The sequence below is a fragment of the Scatophagus argus genome, chromosome 11 (assembly GCF_020382885.2).
Source record: "Scatophagus argus isolate fScaArg1 chromosome 11, fScaArg1.pri, whole genome shotgun sequence".
NCBI lineage: Eukaryota > Metazoa > Chordata > Actinopteri > Scatophagidae > Scatophagus > Scatophagus argus.
Genome location: NC_058503.1, coordinates 9,899,039 through 9,920,742, shown reverse-complemented (window position 1 = coordinate 9,920,742; position 21,704 = coordinate 9,899,039). Strand labels below are relative to the sequence as shown.

The window sequence follows — 21,704 nt, the reverse complement described above, 5'->3', positions numbered from 1 at the left end:
TTTCATTGGCCACGGCGGAGGGAGAGGAGGAGGAGAGACTGACGGACTGGCAAGAATTCCTCGGCGCTCCTCAGATTTCTTGAAATCGCGGATCTCCAGCTCGCCTGCGTCCCGACGGACATCCAGAGCGACTTCCCTCCTGCCAGCAGATCTCCGAGCAGCTTCTCTACTCGCAAAAAATGGTAACGCTGAAACATTCAAAGTAGCCACCCTTTCCTCAAGTTTTCTCAGCGTGCCGATGAGATGGTGTGGAAACCGATGGAGATGTTAAACTCTCATCAGCTGCGCCAAAACCTTTACTTTCCCCCCTCTTTTTCATGTTCAGATGTCGCGAAGTGCCGCTGTGCTCCTCCTGCTGGCCGTGGCTGTCTGTAACGCGGAGGTAAGTTTGGCTTCCAGAATAAAGTAGGATTTCAAATATTTACACCAAATTCGGCCTTACGTCTGTCACGATTTGTAACCTTTCCGCACGACGACGTCCGTGTGGAGTAACACAAACACGGCAGCTTTGTTCACACATGAGAGCGAAGAAAACATCTGGAAAAGGTCGAAGTCGGTGTGTTGTCCCGACACGACGCGGTGCTGTGGTGAAAACTAGACATTTACAGCTGGACTTTTAAGGCTGTACTCAGCCTATAGCTTATTATCCTCTTAAGCAGAGCCAATTAAGCCATTATTGTTGGCAATCCACGCAATTATGAGCTTCAGTTTAACTAAATTGCCACTTGGACAGTTTCTTCAAATAGGGGCATCATATTTAATCCTAAAAAGGATTGCACATACAGTATAGTGGAATTTGATGGGTATGTGTATGATTTTGTTTTGGCTGTAACGTGAAACAATCTCACATTTTTCATCCTTCTGTAACACACATGCACGCAAACACATAGAAATACTCCTCCAATTTTTAAAATTTTGTTTATTTGTTTATTTATTGTGGAGTTGTGAGGAGGACCAGAGTGACACAGGAGTGACAGACAGCTGTGAAAAGAAAAGAAAGAGGGGAGGGCTTCTGTTTGTGTTTGTCTCACAAAGACCCGCTCGCCTTGGGGTGCAATGGCCCCTCATCATCAATACTGTAGGATGCTGTGGGTGCCAAACGCTCCGCCAACTGGCAGCTGCTCTAATGGCATGCAGACATCATGTTTGGGTGGTCAGTCAAGAGAGCGTGTGTGTGTTTGTCAGTGTGCTCAGGGGTTGTGAGGATACTCACCTCACGGGTCTCGCACCGCAGTGCTAAGTAGTCCAACCTCTGAGTAAACAAAGAGATAATGTGCTGTCAGCTGGCCTGGTGGCGCACAGGACTGACCACCTCCAATCATCTCCAGTCGAACTCTCAGTGAGAGAGTGAATTACGGAAAATGTCACACTATTCCTTTAAGAAATAGAAGCACACACACACACACACCATGTGGTAGCTGATGGCCTCATGCCCTCACCAGACACAGCTGTCGAACACCTGGCTTTGTGTTGACTCCTCTGTTGACCTGCACAACAGTTGCATGCTGAGGAAATTAGGGGATACATTTTTCAAACTCTTAAAGCTAACGCTAAATGCGAAACACAAGATGAACCAGTTGCCTGCTGCCTGATCTGCCTTTATAGCTTCTCGCAGATGGCCATTAGTTTCTCAATGGCCACAACATTATTCATGGCGTGACATGTAGCGCACACCCCCCCCACCTCCCCCCAGCCCGTGACCTTCCACTGCTGTCCCTACCTTTGCCCATTGGCTTGAAAATGTGCCATTGTGGCTTTATTAGATTCATGGCCGTGATCTGTGAGGTATGTGTGGTGAAGACAGAGCACACAGCACAGTCTGTTGAGTGTACTTACCAAGTTAATGGGGAGGCATTAGAAAGACATCTATTCCCCAAAGGTAATTACCCTGATAATATATGGCCTGTTGACTGGCTGTGAGAAGGGCCTGAACTGGCATTCCAGTGTGCTGTCTGAAGGAGGTCAACAAGTTAGAGCAAAGCTATCGCAGGAGTGGATCCGATGAGCCCACAGGGTGTGCATTTAGGTTATGTTTAGGGTGAGTATACAAAACTTGGAAGAATGATGAAACACAAGATTCTCTGTGTGTGAATTGATGTGTTTATTTTCTGGCACGACTGTGTGGTATTAAAATCTGGACTCTAACTCCTGATTTATTATGAAGGACAAAGCCTGTGCTTCCTGAGGTGAGAAATTGCAGGCTCTGAAGACAAGCAGCTCAGAGATGTAGTGCAGCAGGGGGGCCGAGGTCGAGACTCTGTGTGTGTGTGTGTGTGTGTGTGTGTGTGTGAGACGTAGTGTGTGTGCTCGAGCTGAAAAAGGAGATCCACATCTTGCGAATAAAATGCTAAAGTCTTACTCAAACACACGTGGAAGCTCGGTATGCTAAAGAGGTTGAGGTGCAGGCATAGTGAGAGTCAGAAGAGTTTGCAGCCTCAGGGGACATGTGCACACACTCTTGCATATAAACAGAGAGAAAAGAGTGTTTATATTTCTGTTTTTATGGCATGCAGTGTTATTGTATTCTCCAGCATCATCTGCGGTGACAGGGTGGAATGACACAGTGGTTAATATAGCTATCTGCTTTGGCTCTGGATCTTGAAAAATACAGATGTCAAGAGGAAGTGGGCCCGACAAGGCGGCCGAACGAGCTCTCCTCTTAGACAGTCCGAGAGTCGAGAGGTTGAAGAAGAAGAAGCTAGTTCCCCTGTTAAATCCCTGGATCTGGAACAGACTTTGATTGAGCCACAGCCTCTCAGACACCCTGCCATGTTGCCATGTTGGTCTTTTCTCTCTCATGCAAGGTGGGCTAAAAATATCTGCCCAGGTGTAGGGAACATGAGCATGAGGGGACGCTGTGTCCTCTGCCTGTATCAGCCTGCTCTAATTACTGTAGCCCAGCATCCAGTCATGGATCCTGCGCAGGGACTGTGTGGGACGGCGAGATAGAGTGATGTAAAAAAGAAAGGAGACAGAGCCATAGTCATGCAATTAAAGCAGGGGAGATTGGGGGTGAGGTAAGATTTGGCTGTGTAGTGAGGGGGAAGGGAGGAAGAGGAGGGGTGTGTGCTGTGTTTCATGTCCCTGCAGTGTGTTCTCTTCACTCTTGGCTTGGCATAAAAGGAGTCCTCATTTAGCTAACCAGCTGTACTGGTGTCTTATCATTACCGGCACTCTGCACTCAAAGGCACTGCACACATGAATTAACACGCACACACTTGCAGAGAAATGACAAAGAGCAGCACTAATGTTTGCTCAAAGCGTTGTGAGAAAGAGATAATGAGTATGTAACTCACCAACTTGAGGACACATGCTAAAAGTTAAACACGACTCAGGCAAAGATGCCTCGTGGTCGCTTGTCTCCTTTGTTTTCTGCTTTTTAGTTCACCGTTAAAGGAAATAAATCAACATCATTTGTGTGACACGTTAAAAAAATGTTGGAATTTCAAGGACACTGTCAAGGGAGATAAACTGTGAAAAATAAATAAAAAAAACACAACCAAATAGTACCCCTTTAATTCCACCAGGGATCATTGTGTATCCAGAGGACACACCTTGAGATCAGGCCCTGCGTCTGAAATGCAGTTTACTTGATGAAAAGGGGGTCACTGTGGGATGAGTGATTAAGTGGCTGCTATTGTTCTCTCCAGTAGTAATTGTTAAATTCTTCCACCATTGACCAGAAAGCCTTGACAACTGCTGCAGCTTAAAAGTGGCTCATTCATTCACAGTTTTTTTTTTTAGCTCTGAATTTATGTAACAAATTACATTTCCTTGAGACGTGTGAGATCTGAGATGTGTTGTACTGTAGTACAGTACCGTTCCAGCGTGGTATGCGTACATCGCAATCTACAGAACACATTTTTACAGCAACAAAACAGCTATTTGTTACACTGTTTTGCTTTAAAAGTGTTGGGTAGTGTTTCACTTTCTCTTTTCAGAACTCAACCAATTAGTAAATTTACAGCAAAACATTGTGAAACTGTTTTGATCATCAGTTAGTGATTGTTCAAGCAAAAAAAACAAACAAAAAAAGAGTTCCTTGTGACTGTTGCTTTTCTTTTACTGAAATAAAAACTGCAATACTGCAATATAAATAAACACCATCACAAGTAAGTCTTCCACTGAAAATGATTAGTATTATTAGAAGAAAGAAAGCACCCAAAATAAAATTACTTATAATTCAGTAAAATGGCCCCTGTGAGTGCTCTATTGTTGTCTGTATCTACAACAGTACTTTATATTGTAACAGCTACTGTATGCTAAGGTTAAAAAGTCGAAGGCTGTTTTGTAAAATCCTAACATGTAAAGTAACCAGCAAGTCCAGCTGTCAGATAAATGTAGTAGTAAACTGAATGAACTTAAGTTTTGGAGAGTCAGAAATAACAAACAGCTTGGGCTTTAATTTGGGCTTTAGGTAACAGTGATGAAATCTTGTTTTCTGACAAAAAATTAATTGAATACAGAAAAGAAGAAATAATCCAAAGACCTATTGGTAATGATAATAATAATAATAACATGTTGGAACCCTTTCCCCTTTTCAAAACCAGGACCAGACTCCCTGAATACATTTTTAAAAATGTATCACAGGTGTACAGTGCATTCACATCTACTGGTAAAGGACTTGATATTGCAGGTCAGCAGGTTTGGTGTTCAGGTGATGTGAGGTCAGACTCCTGTTCAACATGTCCAAATGGCAAATGGAACTGGCTTACATGTGGCCATTTTGTCTTATATTGTCACTTTAATGTGAGAGAATGTACACAAAATATAAAACACTGATCATCCCAAAGACCCAAATACAAAGCAGAATGACAAGTTATAATCAAGACATACTAACTATAGGTTTGGACCAATTTTTTTTTTTAAATTGTTGACAAATGTGCTGATCTATCTTTTTGATGGATAGATTAATCTTTTTGTCTGTAAGTGGTTATTGGGTTTTATCCGTCCAAAACCCAAACAGATACAGAATACTGTCATACATGAAAAAGAAAAGCACTAACCCTTGAGAGAGATCTAGAAACAGGAACTACAAAATGTGTGGCAATTTTGCTTGAAATACAATAATCTCTAATTGGCTGACTATTTGTTTCAGCGCAAACTGAATCCTGACTTATTTCTGATTTTGTCAGCTGAACCAAGCATGAGGCCGGCGCGGTGGTGCAGTGGTTAGCATGGTCTGGGCTCTTCTGTGTGGAGTTTGCATGTTCTCCCTGTGCCTTTGTGGGTTTTCTCCATGTACTCTGGCTTTCACAATTAGGTTAATTGGCTACTCTACATTGCCCCTAGGTGTGAGTGTGTAGTGTGAGTGTGTGCGTGTGTGGTTGTCTGTCTTTGTGTGTCAGCCCTGCGATTGACTGGCAACGAGTCCAGGGTGAACCCACAGTCAGCTGGGATAGGCTCCAGCCCCCGCGCGACTCTGACGGACAAGCGGTATAGAAAATGGATGGATGGATGGGTGGATGAACCAAGCACGTCAGAAATCTCTTAAGATAACGTGCCTTGTTAGAGTGCCTTGTTTTGAGACCTGTCCCAGATCAAGCTGTATGGATGCATCAATAAAGACTAAAGGTTTTTGTGTCAGAAGAGATATTAAATGGCTGCACACACTAAAGGCATCCTGCAGTCTGTAAATGAGCCTTTTCCCTTTTACAAAACCTGTTGCAACCGTTAGCCCCAATATTGGCCTCAAAGATGGAGCAGAGTAGAGGGCAGGGAGTCTACTTGTTCCCCTGGCCTGAGCCCAGCATGGGCCCTCCCTCCTTTCCTCTCTCCCTTCCTCTGTCCCTCCCCTCTTTTCTGGCAGTGGAAAAATGCCCAGAACAGAGCAAGGGTGGGAGCAAAGGGAGAGAAAGGTGGCAAAGTGGATAGAGAGAAAAAGAGAGCAAAGGCACTGGGGGAAATTATTCGATCAAGGATGAGAGAAAAATGGACATCTATGTTGAAAAAGATGACAAAAATGGTGCTTTAAACAGAAAAGGATTACAAGGGAGACATGTAGAGGATTAAAGGTGGGATAGGGGATATATGGGGACTATATGGGGATTGACATGGGTCAGGTGGTGGGGACAGGGGACACTTTTGTCTCAGTAGTGTGTCATCTCAGGGGAGGGGAGGCCATGGGTGGTGCTGTGTTCATAGCATTTTATGTTCTCTGGTGACGTTTTAACTGCTAGCAGATGTGGCTCTGCCCAGACTGTGACTTATTTCCTGCCTTTCTTTAGTCTCTCGCTTTCTCTCTCTCTCTTTCTCTCTCTCTGACTTTCTCTGTTTTTTCCCCTCTGTTCCTGTCTTTCTTTCTTTCCTTCTGTCTGTCTTCCTTTCTTTTGTTTCTTTGTCTTGTCTCTGTGTAGTTGTCACATTTCAGCTCTTGAACACCGGGGCTTGTGGGTGTATAAATACGAGGTTTCAGACTTGGGTGACATCATCCCGTCCGTTGGTGCATTCCTTTCACACTGAATAAGAAACAGGAGAGAAGAGCGAAGAATAACAGGCAGGGCAGTGTAAACTGGTTGTTACCAAAGGTCCTTTTTGTTTCTTCAGGTTTAATCTTAGACCTTGCCCTTCAGAGAACGTTTGAGACCACCCATAGAGCTCTTACAAAGAACTCATATCTTTTGTAACACGCTCTAATCAGTCTTGCTTTGGCCTCATTATTCCACGGACACATCCTGCCAGTTCCACTATCAGCTCATTCTCATATAAATACATTAAATACGAAGAAGGCCCCTGAGCTCCAAGGAAGCGTGTCAGTGGTGATTTGATGTGTGTTTCTCAGTGGAGGCCTTACTATATATGTGATCTTTAGAGGTTGTCACGTACAGAAGAAATGAGACTGAAGATGATTTGATATGTATGAAGACACAGCTGTATAGGTTCAAGAGGCACTTTAATTATTGAGGGCAAATGCTACAGTGTTCTGTAAAAACCGGATCTGATGATGGTCGGTTAAGTTTCTTCCCTGTGCAGTAAATTCCTAAAAGGAGGAAACTGGTTCATAGTTAGTACAGTGAGAAAGAGTGGTTCTCTTTTCTTTCCTCTTCTTTGGCTGTGCTCCCCTTCTCTCCTGTCAAGTTCTGGCTGGAGAGAAAGACGCATGAGCGGGAGGTCTTCGTGGACAGAAGGAGATGAGCCGCACGGTCCTCTTTGTCCTTTTTGCTCCTGGCGGTTAGCTCACATCTCATGAAAGCTGATGAGCGTTTGAGGATCCAGAACTGAAGAGACAACAGGGGAAGTGCAGGAGAGCGGGAGAGCAGGGGCACCTCTCTGACCTAAATACTGAGGAGATTTTGGCTCAAGATGAACTTTGTCAGACCCCAGCTGAGGCACAACACAGCTCAGGAATGTAACCCCCTGCCTCCTGATTCAGTCTCTTGTCTACATCCTTCACCTTCACCCCTCTCACCCCCCACCCCCCTACATTATTCCACCTCGATGTAATTTGTAAGATGCTTGAAAAAAATGCTGGGTTGCATTTTGAGGCCGTAAGGGTGAGGTTGCCTTGCTGTGTGCACATTTGTCTGTCCATCTGTCAGTCTGAGACGCTGTGTTGCAGTAGAACATACAGTAGGGAATGGGGTCACTTTTGTTAAGAAACAAGCAGCAGTAGTGTCCTGCTTTCAGTCACTTTAAGTTTCATATGCAAATAACAACTTAAGAATCTAGATGCAGTTTGTTTTTGCATGTATATAGCATATTCTGAACAAACTGCACACAACTCGGCTGCACATTTTGGGAAACATGATCAGAAAATTGACAACATAGTCTCGTCTGTGTGCCCATCGTGAAGCTACAAAAAGTATCCGGTTAGTTCAGCTTAACATTAAACCGTGGAAACGGGAAAACAGCTAGCCTTTCTCTGTCCAAAGCTAACAACATCCACAAGATCAGCCCCTTTAAAAGTGTTAAAATTGCAAATTTGTAGTGGGTACAAACTCACAACTTGTCATTTTTAGTCTTTAGTTATCCTACACAGCCTTTGTACATACATTTGTACAGAGCCAGCCAGGCTGTGTTCAGTTACCTAAGCTAAGCTAACCCACTGCTAGCTGCAGCTTCATTCTTAGCCCATGAGAGTGATGTTGATCTCCTCACTCTTAGCAGTGAATTGTCTCCCAAAATGTCTAACTATTCCTTAAAGACAACCATATGCAATAAAATGTTTGGTATTAGTAGCTTTGCTAAACACCAGCTTAAAATCTCTAAATGGAGACAGATTGATGCCTTCAGGTCACAGTTGGGAGCTTTAATGCCTGCCTTGACTTGAATGCCTCGTCTGTCAGCGTCATTGTTATAGCTCTGAGCTGAGTTCTGAAATATAATTTCTTTGATGAATAAATGTGGGTTTTGAGAGGGTGCCAAAGATGCCAAATAAAACACCGGAGCAGTTTTTATTTCCTGTAATCATTTAACCTTTTTGTTTTTCTTAAATCAATAGTCATTATTTTGGTAGTATTTCCCACACAATATAAAACTCATGAAAAAAAACATGATAACCTGCTTTCATTCAGTTTTTTTAAATTGAGATTTTAAGAATTTTTGCTGTGACAAATCTGAGAGAACAGTAGGCCTGAGAATAAAACCATGCCTTTTTTTCTTGGGTGGCACACTGTCTGGCAATTTAATGACCAAAATGAGCAGAAATGTCATTACTCGTCCATCTTCCTGCACCCTTTTCTGGCATGATTGTGTTTTAATATTTTAAGTCGTCATATAGGGTAATATTTATTCCTGAAAACACCAGACTCACTGTTCCTTGGGGAGAAGTGGAAAATGTTTTGTCAAATGTTTGTGTCTTTAAGAGGTTGCAGAAAACTCAATACACCTACGGGTGGTTACATTCAATAAATCGAATACAGCAGCCCTGCAACAAATCCTTTATTTATGAAGCTTATCATGCTCAGTTATGGTTGAAAGTGTGTTGTAGAGAAGCTGATGTAACAAGGGCTTAATCACCTTTCACCTTTAAAGCACAGCAATTCAACAACGTCATAAAGCACAACCTCCGCAATGAGTGCTGCACTGAATCAACACAGTTAGCTTAACAACAAAAACTCAATATGAAAAGGATTTAATGCCGAGTTGTTGTATTGGATTGTATTAAATGAAGCTCTGCGTGCCCAATAAACAGATCAAGCTGATTACAGTGATGTTGCATAATTCATTAATGGAAAGGTTAAATTCAGTACTCAGTATATTATATATATTTATTTTTTTGATGACTTCCATTATGCTGTTTGTCACCGTAGGCATTTCCGGGACAGGGTGTTTTGCAGTGCATAAAGCAATGTTTTCTATGCTAATGAGGGGCAGGGTGCATTGTGGGAATAGGATTCACGGTGGCTGTAAAGTGACACCACAGGAGAGGAGCATCGATTGGCCTGCTAGATCAGTGGAGCATCAGAGTGACACACACACACACACACACACACACACACACACAAATAAAAGACAAAACATGCAGTTGAAGGCGGATAGGCTCCATTAGTCATACTGTTGTGTGTATCTATTGACCGATGAAAAAGACTTGCAGATGGATGTCCTAATGTGTTTTTTATGTTAGTGGGTGCAGGTTTAGCCTTGCTGCTGTTGCACTGCCTGCATCCTTATCAGTGGTAGAAAATGGAAGAGTCTTTTTAATTTTTTAACTGAAGCAAGAATGCGTTGCCCTTTAACTCCAGTCTGTCTCAGCATGGAGCCATTCAACACGTGGCAGGGGAGAAATTGCCTTCCCAACCCTGCTTTTTCTCTTGTATCTTCATCATCTACATGCTTCTTAATAGTCAGACTCCCCGCACAGTTTCCTTCTCTTGTTCTTCCTCTTTCTGCTCACTTATGTTCCTCCTCTGACTTTCATCCAGCTCTGCAAAGCTGGTCTCGGCTCACTGGCATGTCTCTTGCAGCCGTAAAAGGCCATAGCACTGGGAATAAGACAAGACCGAGTGGATTTCAGTGGAGGAGAAATTAAAGTACACTAGACAGTAGACTTGGAAGATGAAAACTTATATCACTTGAATCTTTTAATCTTCTTTAAACCTTGAGATAAGTTTAGCCTCCTCATAATAAGATTGGAATGAAAAAAAAGAAAGAAGAAGGACATGAGTTTAGGAGAAATGGACTGTGAAATGTGTATATATACACATGGGCTATGCTTAGTGTGTTATTATTCACCAGTCACTTCAGCGTTCAGAGCTCTGGTTCTTATGATTGTTTTTAAATGAGAGCGAAGGAAAATAAGGCAGCTTTTGTCATCTGTAATGAAGAATTTATGTCATTTAAGTAGGACACCCACAGTGGGTGTGTTTGTTTTTGTTTGGGCTGAGTCCATTTGTACATTTCTTCTAATGCCTGCTATGATGATTATATGACTATATTTACGCCCTTCTGAGTATGCTGCTTATGGTGGGCCTGGTGGAGAAACCTTGCTGTGTTTTTGCATGCAAACATCATGTCTTGATTTCTGAAATAACCCCCTACCTGGGTTTTGACAAACCTGATTATGATAGCTATTGCTGTGATAGAAACTGCTGTAGTATTCAAACACTCTAGAGTTACATAGTAGTTAGTTGATGAAACAAAAAAGACGCAGTGACAATCGATGCAATGATGATGATCTACACACCAAAATGAAATGACATTTTTAAAACTGGTTCGACATTTTGATAAACACTTTTACTGGTGTTCACTTTCTTGCTAAGAGTAAGATGAGAAGCATCTTGTTATCACACATGACTGTACAGTAAACTGACATGACACCAACTGACACCAACTTGCAGGTTATCTTACATCCTTAGCATAAAGCTTGGACACGGGTGTGGGAACAGTTGGTTTGGTATCAAAATGTGCCCACCAGCACCTCTAAAACTCACTAATTAGCACTTCTTGTGGAGTTTGACATCACACCGAGGGAGGTCACCAGGGAAGAAACTGCATGCCATGAAATCGTGCAGCACATGACACCCCAACAACACCAATCAAATGAGATATAATTACTGAGCTTGCATAGATTGTTGACAGGCAGATGAATAATCAGTTTTCTCTTGGTTTCATGCACACATCTTGTCCTGAATTATGATCAGAACTGCGATACTTGTGTACTTAGTGGCATTGCATTTTGGAGCATGTCTTCCTCACATCCCAGCAGAAACATCACATTATAGTTGCTCTGTCCCTTGTTTTCTGTCTGTGCCAGTCCTAAAATATGAACAACAGGCTCTGCTGTGATCTCATTATGGGGCTCTGTTCCATTTGCCTCTTTTGATTGACACTCTTGTGATCTTGCCACAACAGGAGCCTCTACATGCTCTCACCATGGCAACAATCCACTCGAATCAGCTGAAAAAAAAAGTCATGTGCCTCTGTGTTCATTAGCTAAATGTCAGGAATCCTCTGCTGGTTGTACTCGCAGAGAGATGGACAGGCAAAGCTCTACATTTATGCCAGATTCATTTAAGGAGCCCATCCATTATTCATGTTCTCATTGGAGGTTTCTACAGGTTTCAACAGGCTTCTAGCCCATCTGTGTCCAACAAACTGAATTGTCCAACATGCTCACAGCCATAGGGATCGCTTTGAAGATTTTCCATGACCTCAACTTTGGAGTGCAAGTGGGCGTGTGTATGTGTGTGTGTTTAAATCATGCATAGAAATGAACTGAAACCCTACAATCTTTCTTCTCTCACCACTGCTACACTGAGATACTTGCATGTGACCCCCCCCCCCCCAGGCTTGTTAGGGTTTGGTCGTAAGAATCCAGCTTCATTTTAACCTAAATACCAGAACCTGAACTCACAAACACTCACACACACACACAGCAGCTTGAAAGCCAACTCACGTGCATTCATACACAGAAGGCCAACTTTCTGTCTGGCTCTTACAGGAAACAGCAGCTTAAGAGGGAGGTGGAGGAGGGGAGTCTAGAGAAACAGGGAGGAGAGGAGAAAAGATTTCACAGAGCATGGGAATGGGCCCAAAGGAAAACACAGCTCAGACCCCAGATGTGGAAACACCCTGTACACACACACACACGCACACAAACACATATATACAAAGACACGCAGATCGGGAAAGGAGGAGGTAATGAGGGTCATAAAGCAGCTCTTGGAGCTCCGCTTGGCGTCTTGTGATTGGTTGGTTTGTAGCTCCAGTGAACTCATTTTTTGGCAAACCCACTGGCAATCTTCTACAGCAAACAAACAAAAGATAAAGAAACAAAGGCATGAAAGTGTCAACAGGAGGAAATGAGACTGACTAAATGTTCTAGAAAAGAAAGTTAAACTGGCACAGAAACACTAAAAACATCTGAACTGTAACGATCTCATTCTGTCTGCATTCCTTGTTCCCATAGCGCTTTGCACACAGGTAATGCTGTCGCGAGCATCCCTGCTGTTTTCGTTTGTCTTGTTTAATCTATGCTAAGGACAAGGCTATTTACATTCTTTTCTAAGTGGAGTATGGTCAGCTGTCACTCCTTGAGCTGAGTGTACCCATTATTGACACGGCAACTACTGGCAAATGTGGGTCTCCAGACCTCAAAAGTGCACAGACACTAAAACATGAACTTGGCGTGCTAAAGAACGGGGATGAGATGGGAAGTAGGACGCACAATAACCTGAATTTGTTCAAAAATGCATCTTGAACCAGATCTGAATAAAGACACACAGTAATAGGTAATGCTGCTGATTGAGAGACTGCAGACAAATTTTTTGTGAGTGAGTCAGAATCATGACCACAGAGTTTTTTTTACCATGTTGATGAGCTTGTGCCACCTAGAGGGGCAATGATGTTAGAGTTTGCAGGAAGGCTCAGAGTTGATGTGTACACATCTTTTCAATTTGGCCAGAAATGAAACAATGTTTTCAAGAAACAGTTACAGATGTTACAGATGGATTTTTGGTTATCCAAACATGTACTAAATTTGGGGTATATATGACGTGTAAGTGGTGGAAATAATGTAGTAGTTTCAGCTTTAAATGACAACAAATGCTAGGCTTATCATTTCTTCTCTGCCCTTGGCCAAACCTTTCTTTCGGTGTCTTTGAAATCGGTGAAGTAGTTCTGAGACATTTTGTTGACCAGCAAACAAAAGTGAGAAATCAGTGCACACTCACTTTGGAGGTCCTCATGGGAGAGATTCTAGCTAACAGACTGTCTAGTTTTCTGAAGGAGGATCAAGTTTAAATGTGGTTTAATGTTACAGTAGAAACTTTGTGATTTGGATCCCAAATATGGGGAATTTGTGTCTGGTATGTGTTTTGGAAATGTGATCAATGCCTTCACAGTGCTTTAAGAAGGGAACAGCGCCGCCATGTGTGTGAAACCTGTAGAAACCACCTATCCCTCTGAAATGTCAATAAAACATTTCCATTTTTTCAGGAGGTGCAGAGCAAAAGCAAAGTGTGTGCCAATGTGTTCTGTGGGGCCGGCAGAGAGTGTGCTGTCAACGAGAAAGGAGAGCCCAGCTGTCTGTGTATAGAGGTGAGTATTGACTCTGCAGAGAACGACTGGCATTACTTCTACAAAAAAATATAATCTATAGTCTGTAAGGAGACTTGAAGAAAAGACTCATTTTCTCCCAGTTTTCACCGCTCTGCCATTCTCTTTTCTCCCTCTCTCTTTCCAGAGCTGCAAGCCCCACAAGAGGTCAGTGTGTGGCAGCAACGGTAAGACCTACAGGAATCACTGTGAGCTCCACAGGGATGCTTGTCTGACTGGCCTGAAGATCCAGGTGGCCCATGATGGACACTGCCAGGGTAAGTGCAACATGTGTCAGTCTAACCACAGGGTCCATCGATTGGTAGCTTGTTTGTATCACAGTCTTCCTCAGCAGATGGACTTTGCCCATTTGTCCCTGAGCGCTTCTGACACTTCTCATCCACGGTGGCTTAAACGTTGAGATGTTTTGTCACATTGGTAATAGTGGTCACGTTTACAGTCCCAGTAGATTACGCCTCAAGTGTGGATACTAACATTATCATTAATAATTAATGTTCTTATCAAGCAATAAATTGTTCTGATCAGATGTTGTATTTTGTCTAGAGGAGGAGTCAAATCTGTTCAGGGTGGAGGACTAGACGGTTGCCATTAGAAACTATATTCCTACAATTTTCACAGTTTTTTGCTAGATATATTGAAGACTTGAAAAGCTTTTTCTCTGTCTGTCAAAAACAGCAGCAACATGATGTAGTGTAACCCCTACATCATGTTGCTGCTGTTTTATACTGTTTTAATACTCCAAATACTCTTCACCTTTTTCTTTTTTTTTTTTTTTTTTTTTTTGGCTCACGCTGTCTGATTCTGATTCGTTCCTGGAATCGTGTGATTCACTTTGGCAGCAACACAGACACACCTGACAACATTTTATTGCTTAGCAGATGTAGGTGTTTGAGTAGGGATACAAGTTTTTCTCTCCGTTTAACACAAGGAGTCTACTTCAGTGGATATAACACAGGGGATCAGGGGCTGCTGAGACACTAAAACTGACTTGGTTCTGAACTGTAGTCAGTAGAAACTTTGAAATTCTTTTTTTACTGCACATCAGACGGTATAATAAAGTCATGATTGACACCAATACTAATCCATTACGCCAGAATGGTGCATCTCTGTTTGTAAGTGTTCTGCTGCTGGGTGTCAGGGGTCAAGTGCAGAGTGGAAGCTCAAATATTATAGTCTAACTTTGTTATTTCTTGATTATTTCACATGACTTTCTGCCGACACTAAATCACAACACAACCATTTTTCATCAGACCAGCTGTTAGGTATTTAATAATCCTCACTAAATTTTGATTTGTAAAAGCCGTGAGGGTGATAAAAAGGGCATTTCACTGATTTGTCTCACCTGACAATCTGGTGTCATCTGGTGTCATCTGGTGTGAGTGCAGATAATACTATATATAAGCTAATTACTGATTACTGATAAAGACTGATTACTCTGTGATCTCTGAACTTGTATGGAACTGATATGTGAGGTGACAGGGTTGACAGCACACCATATAAGGCCAACCACGCTCCTGGCCATGACGTGACCATTAATGCACCACGTATTGGTATAGTAGTGTTTTGACTGAACTTTTCTCACACTTCTCTTCTTTCTTTAGCGAAGAAATCAGAGCAGGCAGCTGCCAGCCCAGGTCAGTTTGTGTGTATGCTTGGTTGTTTAACATGTATGCTGTATATATGAATTTATGTTCTGAGTACTTAAAGTGTTTCTAATCTTAGTGAAATAAGAACAAAGTTGAGTTGTTTTTATATTTTATAATAACAATTTTTACAGTCTAGTGGACTGCACGTAATGAACTTTTTGATACTGACAAATGCACAAAAGGACAGGGGTTAATCTTTAAATAACTTGCAGGATACAGTGATATATTTTATCCTTTGAATTGTCAGGAATATTTATTAATGCTGTTGACTCATGGAAATGTTCCCACCTCTGCAGTGGTTTGCTATGCTGCTGACCGCAATGAGCTGAGGAGTCGTGTGATCCAGTGGCTGCAGACTGAGGTCGTCCCAGACGGCTGGTTTGTCAAGGGATCCAACTTCTCTGACATCCTGCTCAAATACTTCAAGGTGAGCTTCTTCTGTCTGCTGGACTTCTGACACACAATGGATCTCTGTCTCACTTAATGCACACAACTGTTCCTGCACCATTCTTTTTACAGAATATCCCTGTTTATTTATTCACGTGGGCCCCTTCAATCCACCCTGATCCTTAAAGCCGCCTCAGACTGTGTCTAATTGTTCATGTGACAGTCCTTTCAAGCATGTCAGCTGATGGTTATAATTCAGTTTAATGAGAATCCCTGCCTCTCTATGGACTGACATGAATGACATTAAAGCAGACAAGCCGACGCGTCTCTGAACAGTTTTTATGAACAGTATGCACAGCTGCACGTTTTGAGAGCATATGTACTGCTAACTATATACAGCATCTAATCGGTGTCTTCAGTTCATCTGATAATCATACAAAATGTATGCCTAAAACAGCTGTATGTATAAAACGTCATTCTCCTACACCCACATCTGCTCCAGCTGCATTTGAAAATACTGCAAAATGAATGTATAATGTAAGTAGAGCTGGTACTTGAGGTGCTTATCTCAGACTGAAATCAGTTGACAACAGAGTAATGGACGGCTTTGTCATGGCAACTGGTCTGCTCTTGGTAGTATTCATGGCTGTGACTGCAAATGTATTGGGAGCCTGGTCTATTTGAAACACTAATGATACCTGTCATAGGAAAACGCACGCATGAACATGTCACAAATCGGTGAAAATACAGTGTGACCCCTGGTGATGTAGAGTTGTGCCTGTGGATCTTTCTGCAGTCATATGACAACGGTGATTCTCAGCTGGACTCCTCAGAACTGCTCAAATTCATCCAGCAAAATGAGTCGGTTGTGGAGCTGCAGTCCTATGCAGATCAGGAAAGCAACAAGCTGCTCAGGTCAGTGACTTTGCTGATTTGCATGCTTACCTGTGTATCAGTATTATTAGTATTTGCATTATTTTTTCTTTGTTTAGTCTCTGCTTCGCTTTTCACCAATCTCTGCAGTCTTCTGTTGTAATGCTTGCACATATAATCCATATCTATGTGCTGTGGTGCTATTTAAAGGCATCGGTCTAGTCAACAACTGCTCTGTGGAAAAGGCCCTCTAAACTAATTATCATTTTATCTGTATGCTTATTTTGTCAGTGTGTTGCCACTGTATAGAGCAGCTCGGATTTATTCTGTTTGTATGTATGTTTGTGCTTCCCAGGAGCCTGTGTGTTGATGCCCTCATTGAGCTCTCTGATGAGAACGCAGACTGGAAGCTGAGCTTTGATGAGTTCCTCAACTGCCTGAAGCCTGGCTTCAACCCACCAGAGAAGAGTGAGCTCAAAGGGACAGCTTGTACTTATAATAAAACATAATATAATATAACATAAAGTTACACACTGGTAGATGCAGTGTATGGATGCACTGACATGAGCTTTGTCCACACTTAGCAAAATGTGGAAACAAACCTGAGATTGCCTCTCTGTTCTGAGGTTGGTCTTTTCGGTCACTTCAGTCTGCTCAGTCATCAGAAGTCGATATACACCTCAGATAAAGCTCAAAGGAAAACTAAAATGCACTACAGAGCAGTGAACCCTTGAGCTTCACCAGAATCAAGGACAGGCAAACACACACACATGCGTATTTGGCCGACTTTGTGTATTTGTTTTAGGAAATTATAGATTTACTATTCGTACAGAGTTCCTGTGGTCAGTCATGACCTTACAAGCCAGGACATTTAAAGAGAACGATGCACATCTTTCAGTTTTTCGCAAATGTCTTAAATTTATGCATTTATTTTAATCCCTGGCACACAGGGCTCACGAGTCCTGCTCAGAGTGAGCGTTGGAAAATTTGCTGTTTTGCTACTATTTGCTGCTCTCAATCAGTAAACTAAAACAACAACATTGTATGAATTATGTGGCATTTTGAAGTACTGACAACTTCTGGTCATGGGAATTGATTATAGCTCAGTTCTGTTTCTATTGTCATTCTGCTACAGTCTGTTACCTGTGGTCTTGGTTGAATAGTTTGCCACGTGTCTTTCGGCAGAATGTGCCTTGGAGGATGAGACATATGAGGATGGAGCAGAGACCCAGGTGGAGTGTAACCGCTGTGTTTGTGCATGTGGTAACTGGGTCTGCACTGCCATGACCTGCACTGGTAAGTTAAAGTACCGGAGATGATCCCTGTGCTATTTATTCTTTTGATAATCATCTTACACATAAAGATAAATGCCCCATAAACATTTTTGACTATTCTGTTATCTGTCCAGATAAAACAGCAGCTATAGATGAGTCAACAGACACTGGGGCAGAGATGACTGAGGAGGAGTGGAACCTCCGTGTGGCTGAACTCAACAAGCACCAGGTCTGTCTTTGCACTATGAAAACCCCTATGAACAATACACAAATATAATACAATCCTTCATATCCACGTCAACATAAATCAGAATCAAAAATGCATACGATGTCATCGTTACAAGTTCTAAATTGTATTCCAAAGCTCCATCACTGGCCACAGCTCATGGGACCCCACTAGGTTATTAGGTTCATGAAATATCACTGACATGAGCCATAACCCATGTGTCTGCTTTTAGGGCCCTTTAGTATATAACCCTGATTACTTTCAATGTGTTTCTGGACAAAGAACATTTGAAATCAAACTGCTCAGCCAGCACAAAACAATTCACAGAGGAATTGGTAGGTGTAAATTTTAATGTGACTATATACCAACATAACACAGCTCAGCGAGCCAGGATATCAGCAGTTTTATGGCTGTTGCCTGGACAAGTGAAACACTAAATCAAAAGGCTGTGAAATAACGAAATGTTTTCTAAATTATATCAATAAAATGATGAAATGGGGATGACTGTGAATAAAGGGCAGATGATCACCAGTCTTTTTATTATAGACTGTTAAAGAGTTGGGATGTCAAGATTATCTGTGGATGATTGACATTTATCAAGTTATATAGTTGGTTAATCCTTACTGTAAGAAAATCAGTAATATCTAACAGTCCTAAAAGGGAACTCCATTAATTTTACATGTTACACATTACAAGCCTTTTGTGGCTTCACAGAAAACTGTGCCAAGTCTGATAAATCTCCTCAATCGATGTTACAAGAGTCAGTGTCATTAGAGGCTGAGAGTGTGAAAATGAAAAATCTTGAGGTCTGGAGTTTGAAGAAGTGAGCTTACCAGAGGTCTGTGTCGCCTGCTACCCATCTGTGCTTGAGGTTAACAACTTGAGGGTACATTACATGCTACAAGCGTAACACAACCGAAACTCAAACCAAACTTAAGGCAGCTTGGTTGCGTTCACTTTGCGTTGCAGGCACCAGGTTTTGACGAGGTAGAAGAATGCATGGAATAAAAAAAAAGCCAATATCTCTGGCTCTGCTGTATAGATTTTGATATATTTTTTTAACTATCCATCATAAGTCCAACATGTTTCAGGAATGCAGTGCTAAATCAATAAAGTATGCTTTTAATGGCATAGTTCATTATGAGATAGAACACTGATAGAAACACATGGCTACACAAATGCCTGGAAAGGGCACAGTGTTACTGTCAATTCACAGAGAACATAACTGAATGCTTGCTTATATGTGTGCATGAGAGCATGAGGTTCATAAGGTAAAACTAGAGCTCTGGCTTGAGGCCATGGCTGAGTCAGCAAGGTCATGTACTCTGTACTCCAGAAGGGCAGCTTATAATGCCACTGTAAACAAATGTGGCTCTGTAGGTACAAGTTTTGTGTGACCAGTTATACAATAAAGTCAGCCATGAGCAGCTTCTGTCAAAGTACAATATTTTAATGGAGTCTTCTAATGGATAAAGTATACAACTGATATGCATAGCTTATAACTACTTGTACCCATATTTACTGACATGATTACTTGTTCATTATGTTAAATGTAAGTCTCTGATTCATTTCTTCTCATTGTTTAAATACAGGAAACAGTTGAAAAGATGAAGAGCAGCACAAAGGAGGCCTAAACAAGGACGCAGTGAAGGAGAGGATGCGCGCCATCACCATTCCTCCATACTTGATTTGTTTTGCGGCCATGTGTTGTTCTGAAACTGACTTTTTCATGTTTCTCTACTATGTTAATTATTATACTTTTTACATTGTTTAAGTGTTTGTGTCGATGTTTGTTAGATTCAGGGGCAATCAAAGTGTATTATAGGATTCCCTCGTGTTCACTAGCCCTGGGGCTTTTTTTTTTTTACTACAATCCTTATATTTTTACAGTTATTATGAAAAAAAAATCAAGCTGTCACAGTTTTGGAATATGGAAGTCATTGTTTGCTAAGGTATTGAGTTTAGGATCTTGGAGAATCCAGCTGTTGAAATGAAGGAGCTGTCGGAGTGCAGAGAAGGTTGACCACCTGACACCTGGTGCAGCATATTTCTCACACACTCACAGGTTTTTACAGTCAGCATGTTGGTTAGAAAACAGAGAAAAGAGGGCAAAGCTACTAGTGATGTGTGTTGCCATTTAGCACTGCAAAAGTAGGCCACTACTTGACCAGTGCACTTCTCTTTTTTTCTGTCTAGCGTTCACGGGCTTTAGTTTATCACAAGCCTGAAATTTGTTTATATCTTAACTGCTAAAATAATAATTTTGCTGCAGAAACATTTGCTTCTATGTACAGTATGTTAGCGGCTTGAGTTAGGACTCAATTTTGTCCCCATGCTGTGCTCATGCAAGTTTCTCTGGTGCTTTCCTGTTAAATATCTCCCTGTCTGTGTCTTATTTTTCTGAGACAAAGACATAGTGGTCCATCTCTCAGTGCGGGGCAGCACGACTGCACCCAGGTGAGACCTGATCTGAATACAGCATGGTGGACACTGAAACCAAAGTCTTGATGTTTGAATGATGTACAAAACTCTCCAGGTAAAACATTACTTTGGACCCAGCAACAACACTATACCTGTGCTTTCAGAATCACTCTAACAGAAGGACTAGCCTCACTGTCAGCTAAAGTAGCTTAGACGCATCAATAACTGGGTGCATATAAATTGTGTGTGCGTGTGTGTATGTATGTGTGTGTGCTATTAATGTGTGATGCTGAAAGTAGTTTGGTTTGTTAAATGTGTGTATTTGTTAAAATCCTGTATCTGAACTGGGAGGTTTGACAATAAGAATCAGTGCCTTAGACCTGCAAACAGTCCAGGTTTCTACCTTTGCCTGCCACATGGCATAGCAAGAATGTGTGTGCTTTGCTGAGATTTAGCAGTAAACTAGTGCTTTGTGACTCCATCCCTGATACATGTTTGTGTGAAAGTTGCATTACTAGGTTCAAGCTAAATCTTTATATTCCACTAAAAGTGCAGAGACTGTAAGGACTACGTATGTATGCCAATAAAGCCCATACACTACAACACAGCTTTGTCACTTTGTATGTCTGTGTGTGTGTGCTTTTAAATGCCAAATTTCAGTTTCAGAAATTTTGAGTTAAAGAGAGATGCTTCCAGTGGAGGAATTAATAAATAACTATCTGACTTCTAGTAGCCTGAACTAGAACATGTTACATAAAGCCAACAACAAATACAAACAAAAAAGACAAAGTGCAATGGACCTGTTACAACTGGAATCTCCCATTTGGTTGTCGGGGTCATTTAGAGTCCTATATCAAACTGCTATCATCGCTCATCAGGCACTACACGGTGAAGAGAGTGCATTTAGTACATTTCTGCTTTTACTTCCCTTATATTTAACCGCACTTCTTTTTTTGTGTTATTTCTCCTTCTGTTTTGGTGTTCTTCATTGCACGACTATCATTCCTATTTGATATTGTGCTAACTGGTCTTTCTTGTGGAAAGTTCTATATAAATATATATAAATATATTTACATATTTATTAAAACACTTGGTGGGGTAATGTAAGCGCCAGGTTCACAATGTATTTTCAGATTTTCAGGGTTATAATGTAAGCATGTAATGTAAGTATTTTCACATACTGTTTTGGTCGTTTAAATAGTTTTCCACCTCCTCCACATCTCTGGAATTTGCCCTCATTCTCCTCATTAAGGAACATGAACAGAATAGTGCTGTGACAGTAGTATGGACAGAACTGAATATAGTGGGAGGAACTCAATTATCCTGTACCCTTTTCTCATTCTACGCACGTCTAAGTCCTCGGGGTATTGCATAATGTAA

The 21,704-nt window shown here is 41.7% G+C and overlaps 1 protein-coding gene across 1 annotated transcript; it reads left to right on the top strand.

The window, feature by feature from the left end:
- On the top strand, positions 1 to 20,929 carry fstl1b (follistatin-like 1b). The gene is made up of 11 exons (XM_046403818.1): positions 1 to 182; positions 326 to 382; positions 13,378 to 13,479; positions 13,625 to 13,754; positions 15,099 to 15,131; positions 15,440 to 15,570; positions 16,327 to 16,445; positions 16,759 to 16,871; positions 17,589 to 17,699; positions 17,812 to 17,906; positions 19,496 to 20,929. The coding sequence occupies exons 1-11, from the start codon at positions 180 to 182 to the stop codon at positions 19,535 to 19,537; spliced, it is 936 nt and encodes a 311-aa protein (XP_046259774.1). The 5' UTR covers positions 1 to 179; the 3' UTR covers positions 19,538 to 20,929.
- The last annotated feature ends 775 nt before the right edge of the window (positions 20,930 to 21,704 follow it).